Source organism: Octopus bimaculoides, chromosome 20 (assembly GCF_046866305.1).
Source record: "Octopus bimaculoides isolate indiv1 chromosome 20, ASM4686630v1, whole genome shotgun sequence".
Lineage (NCBI taxonomy): Eukaryota > Metazoa > Mollusca > Cephalopoda > Octopoda > Octopodidae > Octopus > Octopus bimaculoides.
Genome location: NC_142947.1, coordinates 36,293,974 through 36,319,890, shown reverse-complemented (window position 1 = coordinate 36,319,890; position 25,917 = coordinate 36,293,974). Strand labels below are relative to the sequence as shown.

General features: G+C 38.7%; 1 protein-coding gene across 3 annotated transcripts in view; it reads right to left on the bottom strand.

The window, feature by feature from the left end:
- Window positions 1-25,917, bottom strand: part of LOC106877389 (sodium- and chloride-dependent glycine transporter 1) — a 55,121-nt gene that overhangs the window by 4,270 nt on the left and 24,934 nt on the right. For all 3 annotated transcript variants that reach the window (XM_089338355.1, XM_089338356.1, XM_089338354.1), the window contains 7 exons: window positions 23,607-23,741; window positions 18,714-18,817; window positions 16,939-17,063; window positions 13,639-13,751; window positions 7,259-7,399; window positions 2,455-2,554; window positions 1,550-1,650 (listed from right to left, as the gene is read on the bottom strand). In XM_089338355.1, coding sequence (XP_089194481.1) covers window positions 1,550-1,650; window positions 2,455-2,554; window positions 7,259-7,399; window positions 13,639-13,751; window positions 16,939-17,063; window positions 18,714-18,817; window positions 23,607-23,741 — 819 coding nt within the window. The remainder of the gene's footprint in view (window positions 1-1,549; window positions 1,651-2,454; window positions 2,555-7,258; window positions 7,400-13,638; window positions 13,752-16,938; window positions 17,064-18,713; window positions 18,818-23,606; window positions 23,742-25,917) is intronic.

The following is a 25,917-nucleotide window of genomic DNA, read 5'->3' as shown; positions in this document are numbered from 1 at the left end:
AGCATGGGTTAGTCAATTACATCAATCTCGGTGTGCAATTGACCCCAAAAGGATGAAAGGTAAAGTCGACTTCGGTAGAATTTGAACTCAGAGTACAAAGACGGAACTAAATGCCGCTAAGCATTTTGTCCAAAGTGCTAAGAGTTCTGGCAGTTCTCTGTCTATTTTGATATCATCCAACTCTATCAATCTTTCACTTGAGAAACGCTATCCTTTTATTTAAGAAGGCAGCAACGGCGTGTAATACGAAAGAAATTTTGGTTATTATTTCTAGTAGATCAAGAAACCTCATAGTGGCTCCCTTTTGCTTTGCTGTTAATAAAATAACACAGCCGAAAGAACACAAAGCAAAAATTTCAAGCCAAAAACGATTGTTACTATCTCATCTCTGTCACGAAACTTCAGATAGTTTTTCACATGTCATGATGTCTCACTTCTTATTTTGCAGCCAATCAATTCAGGAATCGATCAATCGATTACGTTCTTTTGATGTACAGTTACTATTAAAACAAAGAAGAAAATAGGGAGGGAGAAATGTAAATGCATTTTTAAAATTCGTTTTAACTCTTTATATTCGCATGGAAGATGTGGTATTTGTTCAGATATTTTCATTATATTCTCTCTCCCCCCTCTCTCTCCCCTCTCTCTCTCCCCTCTCTCTCTCCCCTCTCTCTCTCCCCTCTCTCTCTCCCCTCTCTCTCTCCCCTCTCTCTCTCCCCTCTCTCTCTCCCCCTCTCTCCCCTCCTCTCTCTTTCCCCTTCTCTCCCCATCCTCTCTCTATCCCCTTCTCTCCCCCTCCTCTCTATATCCCCTTCTCTGTGTGCGTATGCATATGCACGCATGCGTGTGCTCGTGTTAGTGTATATGTGTCTGTATGTGAATGTTTGTATGCATATGTGTGCGCTTATGCGTGCCTGTGTTTGTGTGTATGTGTGTGAATGGGCACGTATGTGTTTTTGCGCATGTGTTTGTGTCTGTGTGTATATGTGTGTTAGCATGCATGTATATATTTGCATGTGTGCATCTGCATATGTATGTATATGCATTTGAGGCGCAGATATTTGTTTGTGTCTGTGCCAGCGGTTCTCAAACCCAGGGCTGCATGCAGCCCTCAGACGGTCTTTTCCCTATGAATATAATAAATGGTTCTTTAATTACCTTGTGTTTTCCTTTCTTTTTGGTGCGGCTTCCCGCTAATAAAATCGAGGTTTTGGATCTGTCCCAGATATTAAAAAGGTTATGACTTGAGAACCACTGGTCTTTGTATATAATAGTTGGCATAAATTGTATAAGATCTATGGCTCAGACAATACAACACTACAAATAAAATTGCATTAAGCTTCAGCTCACACAGTTTTGAGTTGGAGTCCTGCTGGGATATTTTGTCCTACATATCCTGGGTTGGTCGCAGTGATCAAATATTGGGGTATTGGGGGCCACTGATGTAGACGAAAATTTGTAATGCTATCACCATAACTCATTGAGTTACGAAAGAGATCCATCAGAAGTTTAGATGCAAAAAAAATAATGTGAAAGAGAAAATACTCACAAACAAGATAAAAGGAGTGAAGAAACACCAACATATTCTCCAATAAATTGACGGCTTTTTTCCAATCATCATTTGAATATCGTCTGCTAATCTTTTGTAACCTGAAGTTAAACAAAGTGACAAAACAACAAGAGTTAGTATTGGGAACTATTAGCTTTTTTTAATGCGTATCAATGCTTGGGTGCAGACACGATTGTATTTTTCATCTTCTATCTGTTTCAGTCATTAGACTGCGGCCATACTGGGGCACCGGTTTGAAGAATTTTATTTTTGTCGAATGAATCGCCGTACAAGTGACTAACATCACAGCGTTGCCCCTGGACGAGACGCCGGTCCGTTGCAGGATTCAAGGCCAGTAATTGCATCGACTAAAGTACTTGATTGGTGATAGTAGTCTCTCGTAGTACGAGAAAGACGGTCCTGGAAGTTCTCGCTGAACAACATGTAAAAATGATTTGGTTTTAGTGATCAAACGTACGTGTCACACTTTGGCTCAGTCCCTCCATCAATTGATGGCGAACTGGCAGAAACGTTAAGCACGCCAGGCGAAATGCTTAGCAGTATTTCGTCTGTCTTTACGTTCTGAGTTCAAATTCCATCGAGGTCGACTTTGCGTTTCAATCTTTCGGGGTCGATAAATTAAGTACCAGTTGTGTACTGGGGTCGATCTAATCAACTGGCACCCTCTCACAAAATTTCTGGCCTTGTGCCTAGAAAAGAAAAGAATCGACGTTGCCTGAACAGGTGCACGGTGTGCCACACGTCACAGAGCAATGTGAAATGAAATGTTTTGCTCAAGAACACAACGCACCACTCGGTCCAGGAATCGAACTAACGATCTCGCGATCGTGAGTCCTGTACCCAAACCACTTGGTCACACGCCGTCGGGTGTGTGATATACTTACCGTATATATAGCATATGATAAGGCATTCTGTAAGACCAAGGGACAAGAGCGGGAATCCACCGACTGAAGTATCAAGTAGGTACAGAATATACATGCCAGCCTGGAAAATAAACGTAAAAAGAGTTACTAAAATGTACAAATAAGCGTAGGCATGGATGAGTGATTAAGATGCTCGTTTTGCAATTCTCGTGGTTTCGTGTTCAAGCCCACGGTGTGACGGAGCACCCTGAAGAAGTGTCTTATGTTAAAGCCCCAAAGATTTTGGCACTAGGTCAGTAATTCTGGGGGACGGAGTAAGTTGATTACATCGAAATCAGTGCTCAACTGGTACTTATTTTATCAACCCCGAAAGGATGAAAGGCAAAGTCAGCCTTGTCGGAATTTGTCGTTAAGCATTCTGCCCGACGTGCTTAGCATTCTGCCCGACGTGCTAAGCATTCTGCCCGACGTGCTAAGCATTCTGCCCACCGTGCTAAGCATTCTGCCCGACGTGCTAAGCATTCTGCCCGACGTGCTTAGCATTCTGCCCGACGTGCTAAGCATTCTGCCCGACGTGCTAAGCATTCTGCCCGACGTGCTTAGCATTCTGCCCGACGTGCTTAGCATTCTGCCCGACATGCTAAGCATTCTACCCGACGTGCTAAGCATTCTGCCCGACGTGCTAAGCATTCTGCCCGACGTGCTTAGCATTCTGCCCGACGTGCTAAGCATTCTGCCCGACGTGCTTAGCATTCTGCCCGACGTGCTTAGCATTCTGCCCGACGTGCTAAGCATTCTGCCCGACGTGCTAAGCATTCTGCCCGACGTGCTAAGCATTCTGCCCGACGTGCTTAGCATTCTGCCCGACGTGCTAAGCATTCTGCCCGACGTGCTTAGCATTCTGCCCGACGTGCTTAGCATTCTGCACGACGTGCTAAGCATTCTGCCAGCTCAACGTCTTAATTGATTTCAAATTTTGGCACAAGGCCAGCACTCAGGGAAGCGGGTAAAACGATTACATCGACACCAGAGCTCAACTGGTACTTATTTTATCGACTCCGAAAGGATGAAAGGCAAAGTCCCCAGCGGCATTTGAACTCAGAACGTAAAGTCGGAAGAAATGCCGCTAAGCATTTCACTCAGCGTGTTAACCATCCTGCCAGCTTGCCGCCCTAACAAGAAGAAGAAGAAGAAGAAGAAGAAGAAGAAGAAGAAGAAGAGCACTCAGAGAGCGCTAACCTTCGCCAAGGAACGCCAACTCCTCTCAACGATTAGCCAGAGATGATTTTTAAAATGAGAATATCTGAAATAAACTCGACTGCTCTCATAAACGTGAATACTAAAAATGAACCCAACTGCTCTCAAAAATTATGTAAAAAAAAAAACAATATAGAAACCTTGTCCGGTAATCAGTTCGTGCCACTCCCGAGGCCAAACATCCCTGAAAGTTTCATCCGAATGAAAACAATACTTCAGCCTTCGCTAAGGCGGAGGTAATAATAATAATATGAGATCACTATGTCGCGCACATATGGTTGTGAGGCATGTGCCTGGTGTAACCTTATCAGACGGGTAGTCATGATGGGTATACTGAGCTTCGTATATTTTACCCCGGTGTTACTGACGGAATGCACTGCTTTCTCACTCAATATAAACTGGTCAATTACTGAAATCTGTAATCTTGACAGAAAAGTACGAAAATTGTTGACAATGCATAGACTGTACCACTCCAAAGCAGATATAGAACGACTTTACCGGCCAAGAAAAGAGGCTGGCCTGAACACCCACCTGACAAATTCTGATGACTGGATGTTAAAACTTGTCTTAAAGCATGAAAACAAGAGAACGTCATACTCAGTAACAAAACAGGGAAAGAAATATCTAAGTGAATTCTAAACACAACAAATCCCAGAATTATACGCACTGGAAACAAGCACAAAAAAAGCTAAGCATATGAAAACCCGTGCAAAACTGCTGCCGTAGATATTCTTATTGATAAATGACAAGAAAAACCTATCAATAGCAAATACCGAAAGAGAGCTAATAATGCCGATGCTGACAAAGCCCTTACCCATCAATGGTTAGTGTCTTCTGGCTTAAAATAAGCGACAGAAGGGTTCATCATAGCAGCCCAAGATCAATGCCTACCTACAAGAAGCTACCAAAAGGCCAACATCTTAAAGAACGGCAGTAGCTCATGTCGTGTATGTAAACAACAAAATGAAACCTTTGATCATGTTGTCTCCATGTGTAGTCTTTTTGCGCACACAGAGTATCTCAATAAATAGGCATGACAGAGCAGCAGAGTACATCAACTGGGTAATTTGCAAAAACTTGGACCTGCTCCATGATAAAAACCGATGGGAACACAAATCACTGCCAGTGCTTGAAAATGACCACATCTCACTCCTTTGGAACTTCACCGTTCAAACTGACAGAAAGACAGATGCAAATAGGCCAAACATTATATTGAAGGACTTCAGACAAAAATCATGCCTCCTCATCGATATGGCTGTCCCAATCGACATAAATATATCTGTCAAAACTTACCAAAAACTGAGCAAATATGAAGCTCTTGAAATAGAAATTGGCAATATGTGGAACCTCATGACTAAAACTGTTGTCATAGGTGCTATAGGAATGATAGCTATAGGGTCTGATTCCTAGCTAGCTCAGATACCAGGAAATCCAAAATTGAAAGAAATTCAGAAAATAGTGCTCATGGAAACAGCCCATATCCTATGTAAAATATCGTCTTTGTAATCCCCCATATATTTTAACCTGTAAACAGTGTCAAAATACTTTTAAATGTATATAACAGCAAACACCTTTTACTGTCATCTTTTACATCATACAGTCATCTTATAATCAAATTACTTTTAAAACGAACTTCTAATTTACTTATGTTTTGACAGACATTCTCTACAACAATACTCTGTGTAAAACCAAATATATGGCACCCTAGTCATAACACCAACTTGAACTTCTAACTTATCTCTTGAGATCTCTGGGTGAGACATGGAGTCAACTTGTACAAATACAAAAGCAAAAGCCAAACATATAACAACAACAGTAGCAGCAGCCATAACAAAAATAAGTCTCCATTTAGTTACTTTTCAATCAGTTAAGTGCAAGAATTTTCGTCTTCGCTTTTGCTACATTCGAAGGAATGTGAAGCAAACGTTGCGATTGAGAGGTATCAATCGTCTAAACCAGAGATATTCTAAAACTAGACGAGATACGTATACTTATACAGAAATAGTTAAATCTTGGTTTGGTTAATTAATTGTTTCTTGAACACTTATTATCTAATTGATTTCCACCAGATAATTAATTCTAGGTATGTGTAATATTACTGTTAATTAGCGTAACTACACAATGAAGTTGAATATAGCTTGGGAAACAGCCATCGAGGTTTTCGTTTTCATTACAAGTTATTCAATTTAATTGCTAAGCATGGGGACGGCGTGGAAACGTAGGTGTTTAGACAATAACCTTAACTTAACGACAGCTGCCAAGGAATTATCGACAAAGGCGAAACAGCTTTAGGAATTATATTAAGGAATATCAGGATAATATATTAAACAAATACTGAATTCTGTTAAGCTGCGTGAGTTTCAATTTCTTTGAATACACTGAAGGATATGAAATTTTAATTTGGCCATCGTTAAATTAGACAGCTTCTATGTGGATACTTCCAAAGGGGATTTTGCTTGACACTGGTTACCAAACAACAAAAACCCAGTGAAATACGTGGGTGCACATACATATACGTGCATGCACACACGGACACAAGCTCTCTCGCATGCAAAGTCCTTGTGCTTGTGTTGGTTTAGTGATAATCATGCATATGATATCTAGTATTACGAGATAGGCTGGTGGCGAGTCTGCAGGATGTAAAGTATTCGTATGTGCACATACTCAGCCATTTTAAAGATGACTACCCATCTACAAAACACATCACACTATCTTACGTTGGTTAAACATTATCACTGATATATAGCAGCGCATATTAGTGATATGAAACCACTGATATCAACTTCATAAGATAATCGTATATATATATATATATATATATATATATATATATATATATACACACACACACACACACACACACACACACACACACACACACACACACACACACACACACACACACACAGAGATAAAAGGAGATTAATAAATCCGAGCTGGATCTTCAGTCAGGATCGCTTTTTCTCTTGAATCCTTGTTTGATGGTTTGTTGGGCTTCGTAAATTTGTACCCCAGTGTCACTTTGAACGCATGCGCTGTTCTCTCACTCAATAATAATAATAATAATAATAATAATAATAATAATAATAATAACGATAATAATAATAGGGACAGCTAGGATACTTAGGCGGGTTCTTGACATCTAAGGTTACTTGCCGTAACCCAATAGGAGGGTTTTGGCATCTAAGGCTACTTGTAGCCTGATGTTAGAATTCTTTTCTTTTCCGACAGTCTAATCTGTTGAGTGTGTATGAAAATAATAATAATATTAACAATAATCCTGTGTACTTTAATTACAAGGCCTGAAATTTGGGGGAATGGGGTTAGTTCATTGACCCTAGTACTTGGCGGCCATTTAGTTTATCGAACCTGAAAGAATGAAAGGCAAAGTCGACCTCGGCTGAATTTGAACTCAGAACGTAAAGTCGGAAGAAATGCTGCTGAGCATTTTTTCCGACTCGATAACGATTCTGCCAGTTCGTCACATCAGCAACAACAACAATAATAATAATAACTGAGACAGCAACAAGCACAATACGAGGAATGGATTCAGTGCTTAACAACTTACCTGGGTGGTCATAGGTAAAGCCAAGAGAAAGGATACAAGACAAACGCAAGCTCTGAAAGAGGTTTGAGTCTTCCAGTTGCGCCGCAGTTTATCTTGCCATTCGTCCATCAAAGATGACATCACCGTTTCAACCAGGGAGAACTGAAATATCGAATGAGAACATGAAAGGAATGGGTTTGAAATTATCTCATACCCCCGCTTGATCCCCATGCCCTACTGGGACAACATTCCTGTTTACATTAGGAAGGTGTGTGTGTGTGTGTGTGTGTGAATGTGCGCGCACACACACACACACACACACGTCACTGGTACCAAGCTGTGTCGGCCTTTACCGTTGCCTTGGGTAACATCGGTGGCATGTAGAGGGGAGGCTGGTATGCATGGGCGACTGCTGGTCTTCCTCAAAACAACCTTGCCCAGACTTGTGCCTCGAAGGAGAACCTTTTAGGTGCAATCCCATGGTCATTCATGTCTGACGGGATTTTTATCCTATGTTTTCTTATTTAGCAATTTCCATAAAAAATTCATATGGGAAAAACTAGTCTACACAAAGATCTAAAAAGCGGCGTATATTGTATTGGATAGTAAATGAAGCTATGGATAAGTCACTGTACATCATCATCATCAACCTCTGGACATCATTACTGTCTAGAGTCCTTAGGACCCATAAAGTTGGTGTTTAATTCGGTTTCTATGATGTATAAGGGATCGAAATGGCGCACCGGATCGTCACAGAGTTACTCGTTTACAGCTGAGTAGAGTGGAGCAACGTAAATGGAAGTATTGTTTTGTACAAGAACATAACATACTGCCTGGTTCAGGAATGGAAACCACGGTCCAGCTTGCGGAACCTTTACAACGAGGCCGCGCGCTTTCAGAAACCGCTGTGCACAATTAGTTAATGTTTGATAAAAGAAAACCATTTTTTTTTCTTACTTTTTATTTATTTCTATTTTCATTTTTGCAAAACATGCAGAGACGGAATTTGTAAAATGCTGTTTAGTAAACAATTGGGGAGCTGATCTATAAACATTATTTTGTTTAGGTTATTTCTATAGATATTCTATAGAAAATATAGCCGTCAGATGTAAACAAACAATGAGATCGAAGACAAAAGTGGATAATGAGTGTATATACCATATTTCGGGGTTTTTTGCTCCTTCATCAGCGCCCATCTAACCCACTCTCATCTCTGAACGCATTGCTTATATAGCCACCACATACAGTGGTGTTAAGTTATTGGATATACCAATTTATATATTAAACGCATTCCTGGAGCTGGTATGTAAACATTAATGGCTTGTAGGTATGTGGTATTTTGCTATGCAACCATAATATACTATAAAGTATATCAAATGTTTTTATAAGTAACACCACGTCCTACTGCGTTAGCAGTGCTTATTACATTATTTTAAGGTTTTTCCTACAGAAATATGGGTGCTGATAAAGGGGAAAAACTCCACGAAATATGGCATATACACTCATTACTCATCGATCTCATTGTTTACATCTCACGTCTCAATACAAAATGTTGCAGTAAAATATCAGTGCTGGTTGTAATTTCTGTAGAAATAACCTTAACAAAGGGAGGCGCAATGGCCCAGTGGTTAGGGCAGCGGACTCGCGGTCATAGGATCTCGGTTTCGATTCCCAGACCGGGCGTTGTGAGTGTTTATTGAGCGAAAACACCTAAAACTCCACGAGGCTCTGGCAGGGGATGGTGGCGAACCCTGCTGTACTCTTTCACCACAACTTTCTCTCTCTCACTCTTACTTCCTGTTTCTGTTGTGCCTGTAATTCAAAGGGTCAGCCTTGTCACACTGTGTCACGCTGAATCTCCCCCGAGAACTACGTTAAGGGTACACGTGTCTGTGGAGTGCTCAGCCACTTGCACGTTAATTTCACGAGCAGGCTGTTCCGTTGATCGGATCAACTGGAACCCTCGACGTCGTGACGGAGTGCCAACAACCTAAACAAAATAATGTAAAGAGCACTGCTAACGCAGTAGGACGTGGTGTTGACTTATAAAAACATTTAGTATACTTCGTAATATATCATGGTTGCATAACGAAATACCATGCACCTACAAGTCATTAAGATCTATAAATAGACACGAATCATTATACTATACCACCTAGACAAACATTTCATTGAAGCACAAGAAGTTCACTAAGTGAAATAACTTATTTCATCATGAAGCAAGAGAAATGTCTAATATTTCGAACCAAAATCTCCGTTGGAAGATCCTACCTTAAAATTAAGACGTATTTTCTTGACAACAAGCTGGTTTATTACACTTTGTGAACTTCGTATTTTTCGAAGCTGACCAACATTAGTCTTCTCAGATTTTTGTCCTTCCTTACTGCAGTAATATAGTTTAATCTTTATTATATTCCTCTAGGCTGTTCGTTTAGAAGCTTTTCATGATTTATTTAACTGACATTTCTTTTGGAGCATGCGTTTCAACCTGCAGAATTATCCAGCTACTTCAAAATGCTTAGTCCAGTAAAACATTTATGGCTAGGTCTGAGTAGTTAAAGAGTTTGCTTCACAACTATGTGGTTCTGTGTTCAATCCTAATGCAGTGAAGAAGGTATCTTCTACCATAGTCACGGACAGACCAATATCTGAATGGATTTCTGTAGCAGATACGGCACCGAAGCCAACTGAATATATATATATATTGTTCTATTTGGGGATGGTCATGTTGCCAGTTGAGCCAATGAAAACACACGCACTATATATTTGGTGTTCACTTGCTTCAGCTTTATCTTATATTGATTGCATTTCGACCAGAGTTCTTTCGTCACACTTCTGTGACCTCATCAGTGGTCTTTTGCTTTCTTCTTTCTTTTTTGTGTGTCTCTCCTTACTAACGATCTGCCATTTTGTATTCCTATTGTTCCATTCTAGTTTTCTATTCAGGTTAGGTTTATCTTCTATTATGTGTGTAGCTTCCGTAATTTGTCCAAGCGTTGCGTCTGTTCTATGTGTGGACAAGATTTTAACTTCTATGTTGTTGAGTGAGCCCCCGTGTTCCTGCTTGGCATGCTGGTCTAGAACCGATGAGCTCTTCTCTTCCTTAAGTTCCCTCCAATGCTCATTTACCCGCTCTCCTATGCTCCACGCTGTCTCCCCAACGTACATCGTTGTCTTGTTGCTGCACCATCCCTCTGTACATCTTATACTACAGACTACATTCCTAGCTTTACAGTTTGTCTGTGGGCTAAATTTACATACAATACAGTTCCTATTAGTACAGGGGTTTCTACTAAAAGGGTAAGTTCTATCGATTAGGGATTTGATAGGGTTGTCTGGCCTTTCTACAACCTTAATTCTTAGCTTAAGTTTGTCTAAGGCCCTTCTAAAGAGGTACTCCAGTTCGCCTCTAGGGGTGGTGTCGACGAACATGATACTCTGGTATTTGTGGCTATCATACCATGAGATGACTTTCCCTATTTTCTTCTTAGTCCTTTCCATGACTTGCTCCTATAGAGTGGGCAAATCCCTTTCCTATCGTTACGTATGATACTTTCAAATTTCTTCATGGCTCCTTTATATACTCTGATCCTTTTCCTATAGCTGTATCCTGAGAACTGCATGCGGTGAACGAAGTGTTGTATGTGTCTCTTTAACTCTGTAGGGTCGCACATACGGGACACATTTCTTATTACCCTGATGAGGTCTGCCATAAATATATTGAATTTACCATTGTCCGCGATAGCTGAGTTCCGGTGGATCAGATATTTGGAGGCCATAAGTTTAGCATTGTGTGAATGAAGGATTTGGGTTTTATTATTCATAGTTTCCATCCAGAGTTCTGTATCTAGTAGTGGTAGCCTATGGTTAGGGTGTTTCGTAGGGTAATCTTGACATTGCGGAACTCCACTTCGCTCTTGCTGATCATCTCCACGCACTTCTCCACCACAAAATCCACATCGATAGATGGGTATAGGGATACAACATCCATTCTACCCATTATACATCCTGTCAGGTCGCAGAATCCTGCTGAGATCTCGTGCTGTCACAAACATCTGGTGACATCTGGATTATGGGGCGTATGATCATTGAGAGGAAGTAGGAAATCCTGTAGTTGCTAGCGATATTCGCTCCACAGACTGGTCTTGTTGGTAGTCCCGCCACTGGATCAGTGGTTATTTTGTGGTCCTTGCGGAGTCCATACAGCGTCGGGATATCGTTGTTCCAGGCTTGGAAATTGTTGGCTGTGCGTTTCCTAGATCCAAGAACAATTGTCCACATCATCATGTGGGCATTGAGGACCTTTTCTCTCTCCTCATGCGCCTGTAAAATTGTCACTTTCATATTGGCGAAGTAAGGTTGCATTGTCTGGGTTCGGCAATGCAAGTCTATCGACATCCTGCCGAAGTAGATCAGCAAGCTGTCTATCGACATCCTGCCGGACTTGTCTGTGGGGTGACACCCACCTCTCCATTCCTCGTGCGCTGCATGAGCTTACGTAGGCCACTTGTGGGTATATTCTTGAGTTGTTGGGCCTTTGTCCTATTCTGTCTCTTAGTGCATAGTTCTAAAATCTGTCTAAGTTTTTGTCTTAGTTATAGTGGTCACTAGTATGTCTTGGGATGCAGACCCTTTTGTTAAAGGGTAGCGTTGTCGGGTAAATACTCATGTTGTAAGATTTGTCGCATATATTGAAGAAATGGGTGGGTGTTCATGTTGTTGGCCTTTCTAGGGCTATCTTCCTCACTACCACTACCACTACCACCATCACTGCCACCATCATCAACCCCATTACTACTACTACTACTACTACTACTACTACTACTACTACTACTACTACTACTACTACTACTACTACTACTATCTCTGATTATCGCTTGTGATATTCTCGTTGTTATTGTACCTGGTGTCGGTGTATGTGTTGTTCGTGTTAGTGTTGGTTCTTATGTCTACCTGTTGGTCCTTGCCATTTCCCGCCTCTTGTGGTTGTTGTTTCTGTTCCTAAACAACAACATCGGTTGTCAAGCGATGGTGGGGGTAAACACAGACACACAAAAACATATATATATATATATATATATATATATATATATATATATATATATATATATATATATATATATATATATATATATTTATTGATAGGAAGGACAACAAAAGAAAGAAAGAGACCTCGATATTATGTAAATAGAGGAATTTATCTGTAAAAATATGTTTTTCACAGGAATTTTCAATTGCCGGATAACTGAAGAGATGTTGGCGTGGGTTCCCACCCCGGCATCCGAAACTCGGAGTTTTATCATGGCAACCGAATAAGTGTCACGTATTTTTACAGATATATATATATATATATATATATATATATATATATATATATATATATAATTTAGAGAAAAAAACCAAAATTATTGAATTCATCCATGAAAATCCACAATCACATATAGAAAAATTTAATAATAAGTGTGTATTTACTTATTAAATTTTTCTATATGTGATTGTGGATTTTCATGGATGAATTCAATAATTGTGTTTTTTTCTCTCTAAATTATATATTTATATATTATATATTGTGAAATTTAATTTAATTTTAATTTTGATAAATTAAATTGAATTGAATTTTTCCCTGTAAATTTGGATTTTTATCCCTAATATTATTATCATAATTATATATATATATATATATATATATCTATATATATATATCTATATATATATATATATACCTGTGGTCAACTTTCTTTTCACTCCAGCCGCTGTGAAGGCAAGACGAACTACTAGCGTTCTACCTCAGACTCGCGTTTGGCCGTACGGCTTTTGAATGTTGTTTTCACTGTCCAATTTTTCCTGTCTTGGTTTGTGTTTGCCACCTTGGAATCCTCTGTGTAGTGGGTTGATCCACTACTCAGGAAGAAACTATTCTAGAGTACGTTCTGTCTTATCTTCGAAACGTCTAGTTGGAATAGAGACAGCTGATGAAGGGATATTCCAAGTGGCTTTCCGTTCCTATGTGTTCGTTCCGTTGTCTGTAGTTCATTGTTCTAACGTCCTGTACCCTGATATGCATATATATACACATGTAGATGTAAGTATGTACATATATGTGTGTATACATGTATATATATTCTTTGTATTATTATTATTATTATATATATATATATATATATATATATATATATATATATATATATATATATATATATATATATATATATTCGTGTGCGTGTGTGTGTGTGTTCTAGGGTTAACAACAAGAAACGATGAAACGATATTTTTGAGGCTTGTTGAAATTACAAATCTAGCAGAAATAAGAGGTCCAATTAAAAAGTAAAAATTTAATAACGTATTATAGATAACTCTTGTTTAGCTTCAATATTTCAACGTTCAAATGAAACGGAGTTTACCTGTGAACTAAAACCGATGGTGATCATCATCAAGAAGAAGAGAATGGCCCAAACTGTTGGAGACGGCATTTTCGTGATAGCTTCTGGGTAAGCGATAAACGCTAAACCTGGCCCTGTAACATAAAAAAATTGAAGAAGAGCAGAGTCAATTTAATGCAGTATTGGTTTCAATTTTTGGAACAAGGCCAGCAAGTTCGTGGGGAGTTGGGTAAGTCGATTACATTGAATTTGAACTCAGAACATAAAGACAGACGAAATGCTGCTAAGCGTAGGCGCAGGAGTGGCTGTGTGGTAAGTAGCTTGCTTACCAACCACATGGTTCTGGGTTCAGTCCCACTGCGTGGCACCTTGGGCAAGTGTCTGCTACTATAGCCTCGGGCCGACCAAAGCCTTGTGAGTGGATTTGTGTGTATATGTTTGTGTGTCTGTGTTTGTCCCCCCAACATCGCTTGACGACCGATGCTGGTGTGTTTACGTCCCCGTAACTTAGAGGTTCGGCAAAAGAGACCGATATAATAAGTACTAGGCTTACAAAGAATAAGTCTGGGGTCGATTAAAGGCGGTGCTCCAGCATGGCTGCAGTCAAATGACTGAAACTAGTAAAAGAGAGTAAACAATTTTTAATATCGCTAAAAGACCGGCATGGTCATGGCTGAAATGTATTTGATCACAGGACTACTCGGTTATCGTCGACCTGGGGTTATACAACAACAAACCACACGAGAGCCAACAAGGAACTGTACTCATTCACTCAACCTGTGTAAAATAACAGCCAAATCTCTTATAATCATACCCAGTTATCTTAAAATAAAAAGCTATAAAAAAAGAAGGGATTGGTACTGTTGGAACAAATTTGACCATAGGTTTGATCCATCAGAGCTGACCTGGGGTTTAACAACATTTACAACACGTGTTTCAAACACTCACCCTCTAGTTTATTCAACGAAATCATTATCTTTTACTTCGCCACAATTATTTCTAGTTACCTTTTAATGTTCCTTAAATTAAATATATTAAGTTTAACTTAGCTGTTGCTTTTTTTTTGCAGATGGCTTCTAAGAGTAAATTTGTTTCAGAAAATTTCTCTATCAGTAACAATTATTCCCTCATACCCGCCAAAGCGCTAAATGTTTTTTTGTTCAACTAACAAAGAGTGTGCAACAATATATTTTCGATAAATGACACAGTTGGTACGCTTCTTGTTTAATAAGTGTACTTACAATCATAAAAATGACAATCAACTCGACGTTCATATTATCTCCGATCACTTCATTACACATTCTGCTATTTATTTCATTCTTGTGTTGCTGTTAAACCCTCACTCAACATCTCTCTTGATCTCTGTTTCAGTCCCTGTTGAACCTGCCCACATCGATAAATCGTCAAGGAGTCTCTGATCATTGTCTTAATTGATGGAGTAGATCCGAATAAACTAACACAAAACCACTAAGACAGCTGCTTCAATCTGCTTAGTTCTCATTTAACGTTTGTTTAGATAGAAGGAAACTCGTACAAGCAGTCGTTGTCGCACTTAAGTCAATAAGTGCCACAACTCAGTATTTATTATTTACTGCCGTCATCTTGAAAACTGGTTGAAGTGATTCTGGATGTTTGAACCACTTTCATTGATTTAACAGGCTTTCTTGTAGAAAAATATTAGTTTTAAATGTTGGTACAAGGCCAGTAATTTTAGGGGAGGTGGACAGTTGATTATATCGACCCAGTGCTCAGACGATACTTATTTTATCGATCCCGAAAGGACGAACGTAAATGCTAAAAAAAAAACAAAACATTTCTTCCGATGTGCCAACGATTCTGCCAGCTCGCCAACTTAATAATGGCTTCTAATTTTGGCACAAGGCCAGTAGTTTTAGGGCGAGGGAAATAGTCGATTACATCGCCTCCAGTGCACAACTGGTACTTATTTTACCAGCCCCGAAAGGATGAAAGACAAAGTCATCCTCAGCGGAAATTTTATTCAGAACCGAATGAATCGGAAGAAATACAGCAAAGCATTTTGTTCGGCACGTTAACAATTGTGCCAGCAATTTTGATGGGAGGGAAAACTGGAGTACATCGACCCCAGTGCTCAATTGGTACTTATTTCATTGATGAAAGACAAGGTCGACCTCAGAACGCAACGAGTCGGAAGAAATGCCACATAGTGTTTTGTCCGATACTTTAATGATTCTGCCAGAGCGCCGTTTTCTTCTGGCGTAGGGGTGAAGATTTCTAATTTCAATGTAAAGCCGTATTTTTGTTTTTTCCCCCCACTTCCTTCACGGCTGAGGAAAGGATTGTTACTTATTTAATAGACCTTGGAGAGATGAAAGACAAAGCAGGCCTGGTTGGGATTCGAACTCATAGCATAAACAAAAGCAACTAAGTACTTTTAGGCATTTAGCTATGGCACTCTATCGATTCTGCCATTCTCCGTACCGCGTGACGCGAAATGAAGATTTTTATATTGGTACAAGGTTAAAAATTTTGGAGAAAGGAGGTGATGGCGGAGGTACTTTTACTTGTTTCAATAAAAAAACTGCGGCCATGTTGGGGCACCGCATTGGAGGGTTTTAGTCAACAAATCGATTCCAATACTTAGGTTTTTATTTTAAAAGTCTGATACCTATTCTATCGGTCTGGTGGTTAATGTGTCGTACTCACGATCGCAAGGTCGTGTTTTCAATTCCCGGACCGTAGGGTGCGCTGTGTTCTTGTGGAAAACGCTTCATTTCACGTCGATCCAGTTCATTCAGCTGTAAATGAGTGGCCTAGCGATGGACTGACATTCTATACAGTGTTAATGTTGTAATCTCGGTCACTTATACGCCATGGAAACTGGATAGCCTTAGGACCCGAAACGGTAGTATCCAGGGGTGAGGATGATGAGGATAATGATGGTGGTGGTGGTGATGATGATGGTGGTGGTGGTGGTGATGATGATGATAGTGGTGGTGGTGATGATGATGATGGTGGTGGTGGTGATGATGATGGTGGTGGTGGTGGTGGTGATGATGATGGTGGTGGTGGTGATGATGATGATGGTGGTGGTGGTGATGATGATGGTGGTGGTGGTGGTGATGATGATGATGGTGGTGGTGGTGATGATGATGATGGTGGTGGTGGTGATGATGATGATGGTGGTGGTGGTGATGATGATGATGGTGGTGGTGGTGATGATGATGATGGTGGTGGTGGTGGTGATGATGATGGTGATTATGTATCTGTAGTGTACCGAGTCTACTATCCACCATCGAGGTGGGGTGCCAAGAAAGATAAAAATCTCTCCAGAAAACTAACCTCCTTTGACAACAGTATCAACATCGACGCCTTTCACTTTGGACATAAAACCCAGAACAGTAAAAATTACAAATCCAGAGAAGAAGCTTGTGAAACAGTCAACAAGTGGCACCAATATGGAATCCCTGCAGAGAAAAAGACCAGATTATGTCAATCTTCAAAAGAAACTAATCAGTGAACATTTTTTTAATTCTTAATTTTAACAAAATTAGTTTTTGCAAATTTTGCTATTCAGTGATATCTCCCGCTTTCCCGCTAGATTTATATCCAATCACCACATTTGATGGCATACAAAACGCATCTCTCCTCCCTACAAAATACATCGAAAAATTACCTCAGGTTCAGTTTGCGAAGCTGGGTCTCCCATAAGCTTTAATGCATTAAAAACTCTTTTCCCAACTATGCACTGCTGGAATTTGGGTGCATCTAACATGCCCGTGCGTTTTTTATGCCACCAAAACATATGGCATACTCTCATGAAGGAGTACTTATGCGGTCGATCGGTCGATTATCTAGAATTAACAGTTCATTCTTCTTCAAATCACATCCTGCTCATGGAAAAGGATACGTTAGATAATTCAGCCTTAGATATTGATATCTCTGAAAATACGAAAAACGCTCAAAGGTGCTGGGATGGTTTTGCCCATAGATTGATCTATTTGATCAAAATTGTCCTGGGACCAAACTAAAGCAACAAAATCAACATCAATAACAAAAATAGCCCTAGTAGCAGAAACAACAACGGTGCCATTCATTTTGAATGAAACATTAAGAGCGACAACACGTGACAACCCGTGGAATGCATTGTTGACTATTATGTCGTGGCTATGAACGCAGTGCAGTACCAAAGGCGGGATACGATCCATGTCCATGGCTGTTCAGTTCTCCGTGGATTCGATTTTCGTGACACTGACTGACGTTTGGAAACTGACTTTAGGTTTAGAAATAGTAGCTAAATCTCTCTCAAATCTTTCCCTACAGTGTAAAAAAAAATGACACGAAGAAATACGTAAGGGAGATATTAGATGGTTGGTCGACCTGTTAGAAACAACAGCTAAAACCTCCAATTCACATCAACATTCGTAAAAAATGGGAGGCCACATGGCTCAATGAAAAACATTGTAGCTTCATCATCCCTGAACATTGCGGTGTCTCGAGTCTTAGGATTCATGGGTCGGTTACCCGGTTTCCATGATATATAAGTGAGCAAAATCATAACAGCCCCTGTGAACGGGATGCCAATCCGTTGCAGGGTCGCTCATTTACAGCTGAGTGAACTGGAGCAATGCGAAATGAAGCGTTTTGCTCCAGAACACTACGCACCACTCGGTCCGGGAATCGAAACTACAATCTTGCGATCGTGAGTGCAACACTTTAACAACTAGGCCACGCACCTTTGAGACGATGTGGATACGGCAGGAGCGCCTTTGATACGAGGTCTTCTCGATTAAAGTTTACTTGGAGCTAAAATACCACCACTACCACTACTGCTACGACTATCACCAACAGCAATAACAACGACAACAACGATGTATAGACAAAGTAAGACAGAATCGTTAGTATGCCGGATAAAACGCTTAGCGGCATTTCGTCCGCCTTTATTTTCCGTGTTCAAATCCCGCCGAAGACCACTTCGCTTTCCATCCCTTTAGGGGTCGATAAGATAAATACCAGTTGAACACTGGGGTCGGTCTAATCGACTTACACCTTATCCCAGAATTGCTGGCCTTGTGACAAAATTTGAAACCAATATTTATAAAAAAGTATAAGCTCACCTTAAGCAATTGTTGTTGAATTTATTGTAACTTGACATTGTGATGAGCCCACCTGATGAGATGCTCAGAGAATAAAATACTTGCGTGGCAGCGTCACTCCACACCTAAAAAATAAAATAAATAAATAAACAAACAGATCAACACACACACACACACACACACACACACACACACACACACACACACACACACACACACACACACACACACACACACGTTTTAAAGAAAGTTGTTGGGTAAGGCCGGAACAATGCGAAGAGGTACAAAGTAAGCTACAAAAGGAAAAGAAAACAGCAGTAGTTGGAAACTACTACTTTTTCCAGATGTCCTGATGAAGTGGTTTTCACCCCGAAATATAGAAATACAATGTAAAACTGCAACGTTGTTCTGTTTTCTTTCCGTTTTGTAGTTTACTTTGTTTCTTCTCGCATTGTTTCCGTTTTACACAACAAGCTTCTTTGAAGTTATACCTCACGATGCTTCACCAAAACTATATATATATATATATATATATATATATATATATATATATAAAGTATTTGTATGCTGTCAACTTAACGTGACAGTCCCAATAAGGGAATCATACTACTGCTATTTAGCTCTAGGAAGCTGCACCGCTTCCTGTAGGCCTTGACACATTTCCTGTGTCCTTATGTTTACGAGGGGGAGACAAGCACCTCCACCCAGCCAAGCCTGAAACCAGGGACATGTTTCTGAGTTTTTGATCGTCATCAGCCTGGAGTATCATGACTTGCTAGCGGAAGGTGCCTGTCAAGCTCTCGTAAACATATAATAATTCTAGTGAAACACATTCACTGATTACAAAATTAGAAATGATAGCAGTGGTATGATACCCTTCATGGGACTGTCACATTAAGTTGACAGCATACAACTACTTTATCGTATCACTACTGCTTAAGTCTCTCTGAAAGATTTAGAGATGTATCATTTTTAATATATATATATATATATATATATATATATATATATATATATAGGGTTGACCAAAAGTCACCTGACAAGTAAATCAAAACCATTTAATTCCAAGATTTATTCATGTTTAACAACTGAATGAATTTAATAAAAGCATCTAAATATGAAACATCATGAAAATTGTTCAAACTGAAGTCCTTCTTGAGCGACACATTTTTTCATTCGAATATATACAGGGTCTGGCCAAACGTCACCCGACAGTAAATTAAAATTCCATAAATACTATCTATATATATATATATATATATATATATATATATATATATATTGTCTTCTCATAAACATGTTCAATCAGCATTAATCTTTTAGAACGTAAAATGCTATCAGCTATGAAATTCTACACTTGCTATTAACCATTCATTACAGCCTTTGCTTTCTTACTCTCTGTGTGTGCGCGCGCGCGCGATGTAAAATGGACATCAAGTACAAACTGTAAAAATAAACGATGTCCTGTATTTATATTTTCTACTAGTATTTCTATTATTGTCCAGACTTCGCTACTAAAAGAACAGGACGGGACGGTTTCAGTGCAAGCTTTGAAAAGCAGGAAAGAGTAGAATTGCTATTCAATCACTGACTGAAAAATTCTTAGGTAAAGTAATTTTTGTGCATTTGCAACCGATCTTAGCTGGCGTTTTTGTCTAAAAGAATTTCTGCTATCTGTCATGTCACATCCAAGATAACAGTAAAATGTACCAAGCATGTTCAGCTAAATATATATATACTGTAAATCCTCGAGTATAGTCCGCCCTTGAGTATAATACGCAGGGGATATTTAGGGGCTGTACCTCTGAAAACCTAAACCTTGTGTATAATAACGCGCCCCTTTTCTAACTTGAGTCAATGAGGTCTATATAACGTCCTTGGTTTGTAAACTTATATACGGTAACGTCCTTTATTATTATTGTATATGTAACATAATGCAAACGTGTAGCTTTTTGTGCACTTTGTTTGCAGAAAATAAAGAAATAACAGTAATAACGTCAGTGAAAAATAAATATTAAGTGAATTGCCTTTACATATTTATCACTATCAGTTACAAGCCCGGCGTCTGAATAAACATTGCCAAACAGCAAATAGGGACTCGGACATTGCTTAGAAAATATTTTTCATTTTTAACCTCGTATATAGTACGCACTAGGGATTTTGACCTTTAAACTTTGGGAAAAAATGCGGATTATACTCGAGGATTTACGGTATATATATATATATATATATATATATATATATATATATATATATATATATGATTCTGGGGTTCGTTCAGTAGAAATCACTACTTTGCTTTTTAATTCGTTGTATTGCGTTGTCATATAATTTCGCTCGTGACTTTATTTTCTGTCGTAGTGTTCCATGTTCTTTTTTCGTGGCTCTATTCTTCCGCAAAAACTTTTGTTTATTGTTTTTGAAATCTGAATAAATTTTACTTTTTTTTTTCAGACATATGCCAACGGAATGTCAAAAAGAAAAAAATAATTAAGTAAAAAAAAAAAATATATATATATACGAGCATTTTCGGCACGTGCTTCTTTTCGCTTTCAGTCAAGTTTCCAAAGCTGCCAATGCTACTCGAGACATTTGTCTGTATAAGAAGAAGGCACAATTGCTAAAAGAACTGCACAGAAAAGATTTTCACGTTTTAAGGTGGAGAAAATTCGACCTCACAGACCCTCCAGGTTCCGACCGTTCTGTTCAGTTTAATGACGATCGATAGAACAAGCTCATTTGCGAGGATCCGTGCCTCCACTAGGATATTGGCCCAGCAGATGAAATGCTCACCTTCACTCGATGGGCAAAGTCCAAACGGTCCAACCGGCAACTCAGCATGCTTCTTCAAAACGACAACGCTGGCCACCACCCCGCTAATTTGAACTAAAATACTATCGAAGAGCTTGGTTGGGAGGTTCTACCGCAGCCACTGTATTCTCCTGATATAACGCCTTCAGTCTGCGAAGCGCCAACAGTTTGCGGAGCATTTCGTTCAACAATATTGTGGAGCTGAAAACGAGGTTTGATGAATTATTCGAGTTAAGTCTCGGGGATTTCTATCGTCAAGGCATTGAGAAGCTAGCGGAACGTTGGCAAGAAGCCGCGAATAATGAAGAACATATATTATAGACTGATTTGTTAAAATTGATGATGAAAAATAAAGATTAAATTAAATAGAAGGAAAGAAAAACCTGAACGAATTTATCTGACAACTCAATATTTTAGTCCCAATTTGGCCGATATAATTTCGAAACTTGTCAGTCGTCTTTGAGTCGTGAAGGGGGTATCACTTAAAATTGCTGTCATAATCAGTAAAGATTCATACAAGCAGTCATACAGCAGTAAATCTCTTGGACAAATTTTTCCTGACAGTGTATCCAGCTTCTTGCAACAGAGACTTACGCATTACTTAATTCATAACAATCATGCAACGGTAAGGTGTGTGTCACTACGAAGGACACCTGAAGATGTCTCAGATTCATTAGTGTTTCCGGAAGGAGTAAGGACATAGGCACTGAACAATAGCGTTAACGAACCAATTCTTCTCATCATAGAAATTTGTGACATTTCTTGTTTACGCAATCAAATGCCTTTGAGAAGTTACCATACGATTGCAGTTCTTTCAGCCATAATGCTTAATACATGTTCTTGATGATATTCTTATTCAGTAGTATGTTTATTTCGTTTGAAGACAGACTGAAAACATAGAATTAGTTCTTCATTTTACATAAGTACTCAATTACAGTTTTGTGCTGGTGCACATGAATGATAAAAATCATCCTTGGTTTTTCGGAAACGTTTCTCCAAGAGGGTCATCATGCCAATAATCAGCACACGCGCTGGTTCTATTTAACTTCTTCATTTGTCAATTGGTTTGCTGTCTAATTTGAACGTTTCTATTCATATTGATTTATGATGTGTGTGTGTGTGTGTGTGTGTGTGTGTGTGTGTGTGTGTGTGTGTGTGTGTATGCATGTATGTATGTATGTATGTATGTATGTATGTATGTATTCATGTATGTATAGACAGATAGATAGATCAATCGATAGATACATAGATAGATAGAGAGAGCATGTTATAAATGAGGTCACGAATGGCAACGAAAGGACTTCGACAAATTGAACTGATTGGTTGACCGAACAACTAATCAAACAATCGTTTGGAAGCTGAAGCCGCTTGAATTGCTACTTTGATTTTCACGTTAATGGTCATTCAAACGATTGAAGAAGAGCAGTAGTTTAGTCCTCATCTAGCCTTACTGAAAATTTCCTAAAAAAATATTCTCACAACATACATATACATTCAGAAACTCAGCAGTACATCTCACTCACAATCTCATTAATGAAAGTAGCTGTTCTTTTTTTTTATTATATAGAACTCACCACCCACTAAATAAATATCACTAGAAGACGTGAACTTTGTTTCTCCGGAGAATAACACCCTAATACAACGAATTATTAACTGGATAAAATAGTTTATTTCTCACATATTGATTTGCCATACCCGCATAATAAGAAAATCAAACTTTCATCTATTTATAATTAGATATGTATGCATGTATGTACATGTAGGCAAGCACATGCACATGCTACACACAAACATAACACGCGTGTGCGCGCACACACATACACACACAAACACACGCACACACCTGGCAAGTGTACAAAGAAGTTTGATCAAATGATCTGGTTATGTGGTTTTTTGATGTAATACATTAATAAGCAACAAATATCCATTCTATAGAAACGTACATAACATAATTTGAACAACATTTCTATTCATGTTCATTTATGATATATATATATATGTGTGTGTGCGTGTGTGTGTGCGTGTGTGTGTGCGTGTGTATGTATGTGTGGTCAGATAAATAGATCAATCGATAGAAATGGAGGAAAGATGTGATGTACTCACTGAGGAATCGGTCAGTTTGTGCCATTTCGGTGTTAAGTAGTATTTAACACCGTCTAATGATCCTTCAAGAGTGGAACCTCGTATTAACAACGCCAAGAGCACAAAATATGGGAAAAGAGCGGTGAAGTAAACAACCTTAAAAAATAAACAGTGAAAAAAGAGACAAATTATTTCTTCATTGCAATCTCAAAATTATGTGGTAGCATGGAAGGATAAAAATACAACACACGAAAAATAAGGCAAAATTACGAGAAGAACAATTTGGCACACGACCACCCTTACCAAGCCAATGTTATGCACTTGTGTTGAAGACAGTGTTAACGTGTTACTACAAAGATCATAAAATGCTAACTAGAAATAATTATGCTATGTGGAGAAATGAAGGCAATATTTGCCAATGAAAAATACTGTTTTCTGAAAACGTAAACAATTATTGACATGTTTCGTTCGTATAATGACCTCACAAGCGGTGCATAGGTTTCACAGTGTTTGCAGAAGATGGAGTAATCAATGACACATGTTTATACATACATACTCACATACATATAAAATATCTATCTATCTATCTATCTATCTATCTATCTATCTATCTATCTATCTATCTATCTATCTATCTTTTTACATACATATAAACGTATATACATGTATTTTATATTGGATTAATCCAAAATGGAGACAAACACCGATGTTCCATGGGATTGGTTTGATAATTGTTGAAGTATTCCTTAACAGGAAGCCAACGGTAGCCTTAATGCACAAATAAAGAATCTTTATCCAGCAATGCAGTGTTGAGTACTCATTGCCATTGTTCGATATTCACGTATATATATGTGTGTGTGAAATACGAGAGAAAGAAAATGAAATTCACGAGACTATTATTCACTACGATTGTTTCGACACATCGTGCATCGGTGCATCGCGGGTGAGATGCTGTACAAACAGTTGTAGTGCATTATTGATGCAGATGTGTCTTGTCAGGTGACTTGTCAAAAGTACCTCGTTTTTAATCTTAGTTTCGCTTATTTTGACTAGAATACATCTTGGTAGTTGTCATTCGCTACTCTTATACAGAGAAACTTGGGTTATAACGAAGAACACTTCTCGTGTAAGTGATAAAATGACTTACAAAGAATAAAAAATAAATGAATGTAATATGCTTTACACTGATAAGGAAACATGTTAAATCAAATCATAAAACAACCATGGGTAGAACGAAAAACAAAACACAAAACACAACCGGACATCCAAATTGATCCTAGGCGACCTTAACGTTTTCACGAAGCAAAAATTTATATATATCTTAATATATAAATCTGAAGTTGTGTGTTTGTGTGAAGCCTTTTTGAATGTTTATAGAAATCCACATTTTCCACTTTTTCGTAAAAATTTTTACATCAATGGAATTTTCTCGATGTGAACTTTCCAGTGCAGTAATTAGATTTTTAAAATTCCGTTTACTTTGTGTGATTTAAGGGAGATTTGGCTGTTGTTTCTAGCAACTTTTATATTTCATCCCTTCTACCTGGAACGCAATTCTTACACACGCGCTCAACATAAAAATATAGAGAGTAAGAGTTAAAGAGGGAGAGGGAGAGAGAGAGAAAGGGATACATACAACGTCATAGATTAAACTTTCATCTCAGTATTCTTTACCTATTTTTCATAACATAGATACGTAAAAACACACACAACCACACATACATGACCTGTGACAACAACATACACATTGCTCTCAATCTCTATTCATTTCTCCCCCTCTTCCTCTCTCGCTCTCTCAAACGTATACACGTGCAAGTAAACACAGTCATTCACATCGTGGTATATTTACAAAACATTGATGGCATAACTACAGAGTTGTATCCCCCAACTTTGGAAGGTCATAACTTTCATAAAAATGAATATTTTTTAATGAAATTTTCTATGCATATATTATTTATTATGTAGATTCCAAATATACAAAAATTTTCGGTGAAAGTGTTTTGGAAGGGGGTGGGGTACAATATTCGGAAATTCCACTTAAATTCCTCTTAACTTCCAGGAAAATGAATATTTTTTCATAAAATTTGGTACAAATGTACCTTGATGTATGTACATTTCAAGCATGTAGGAATTTTGAAGGAAACAACTGCAGGTTATTTTTGAGAAGTGTTCCCCACTCGGTGGTGTTTCGGAGCAAGTCGTCCATATTTGTTTCATTTTTCTCTATTATGTGCTTATGTGCATCTTTAGATTTCTAATGGAATAATAGGCAGTGAAGAGAAGCAGTCATAAGAAAACTTTTAACTACCCCTATTCCTTTCTCTCCCCCTCT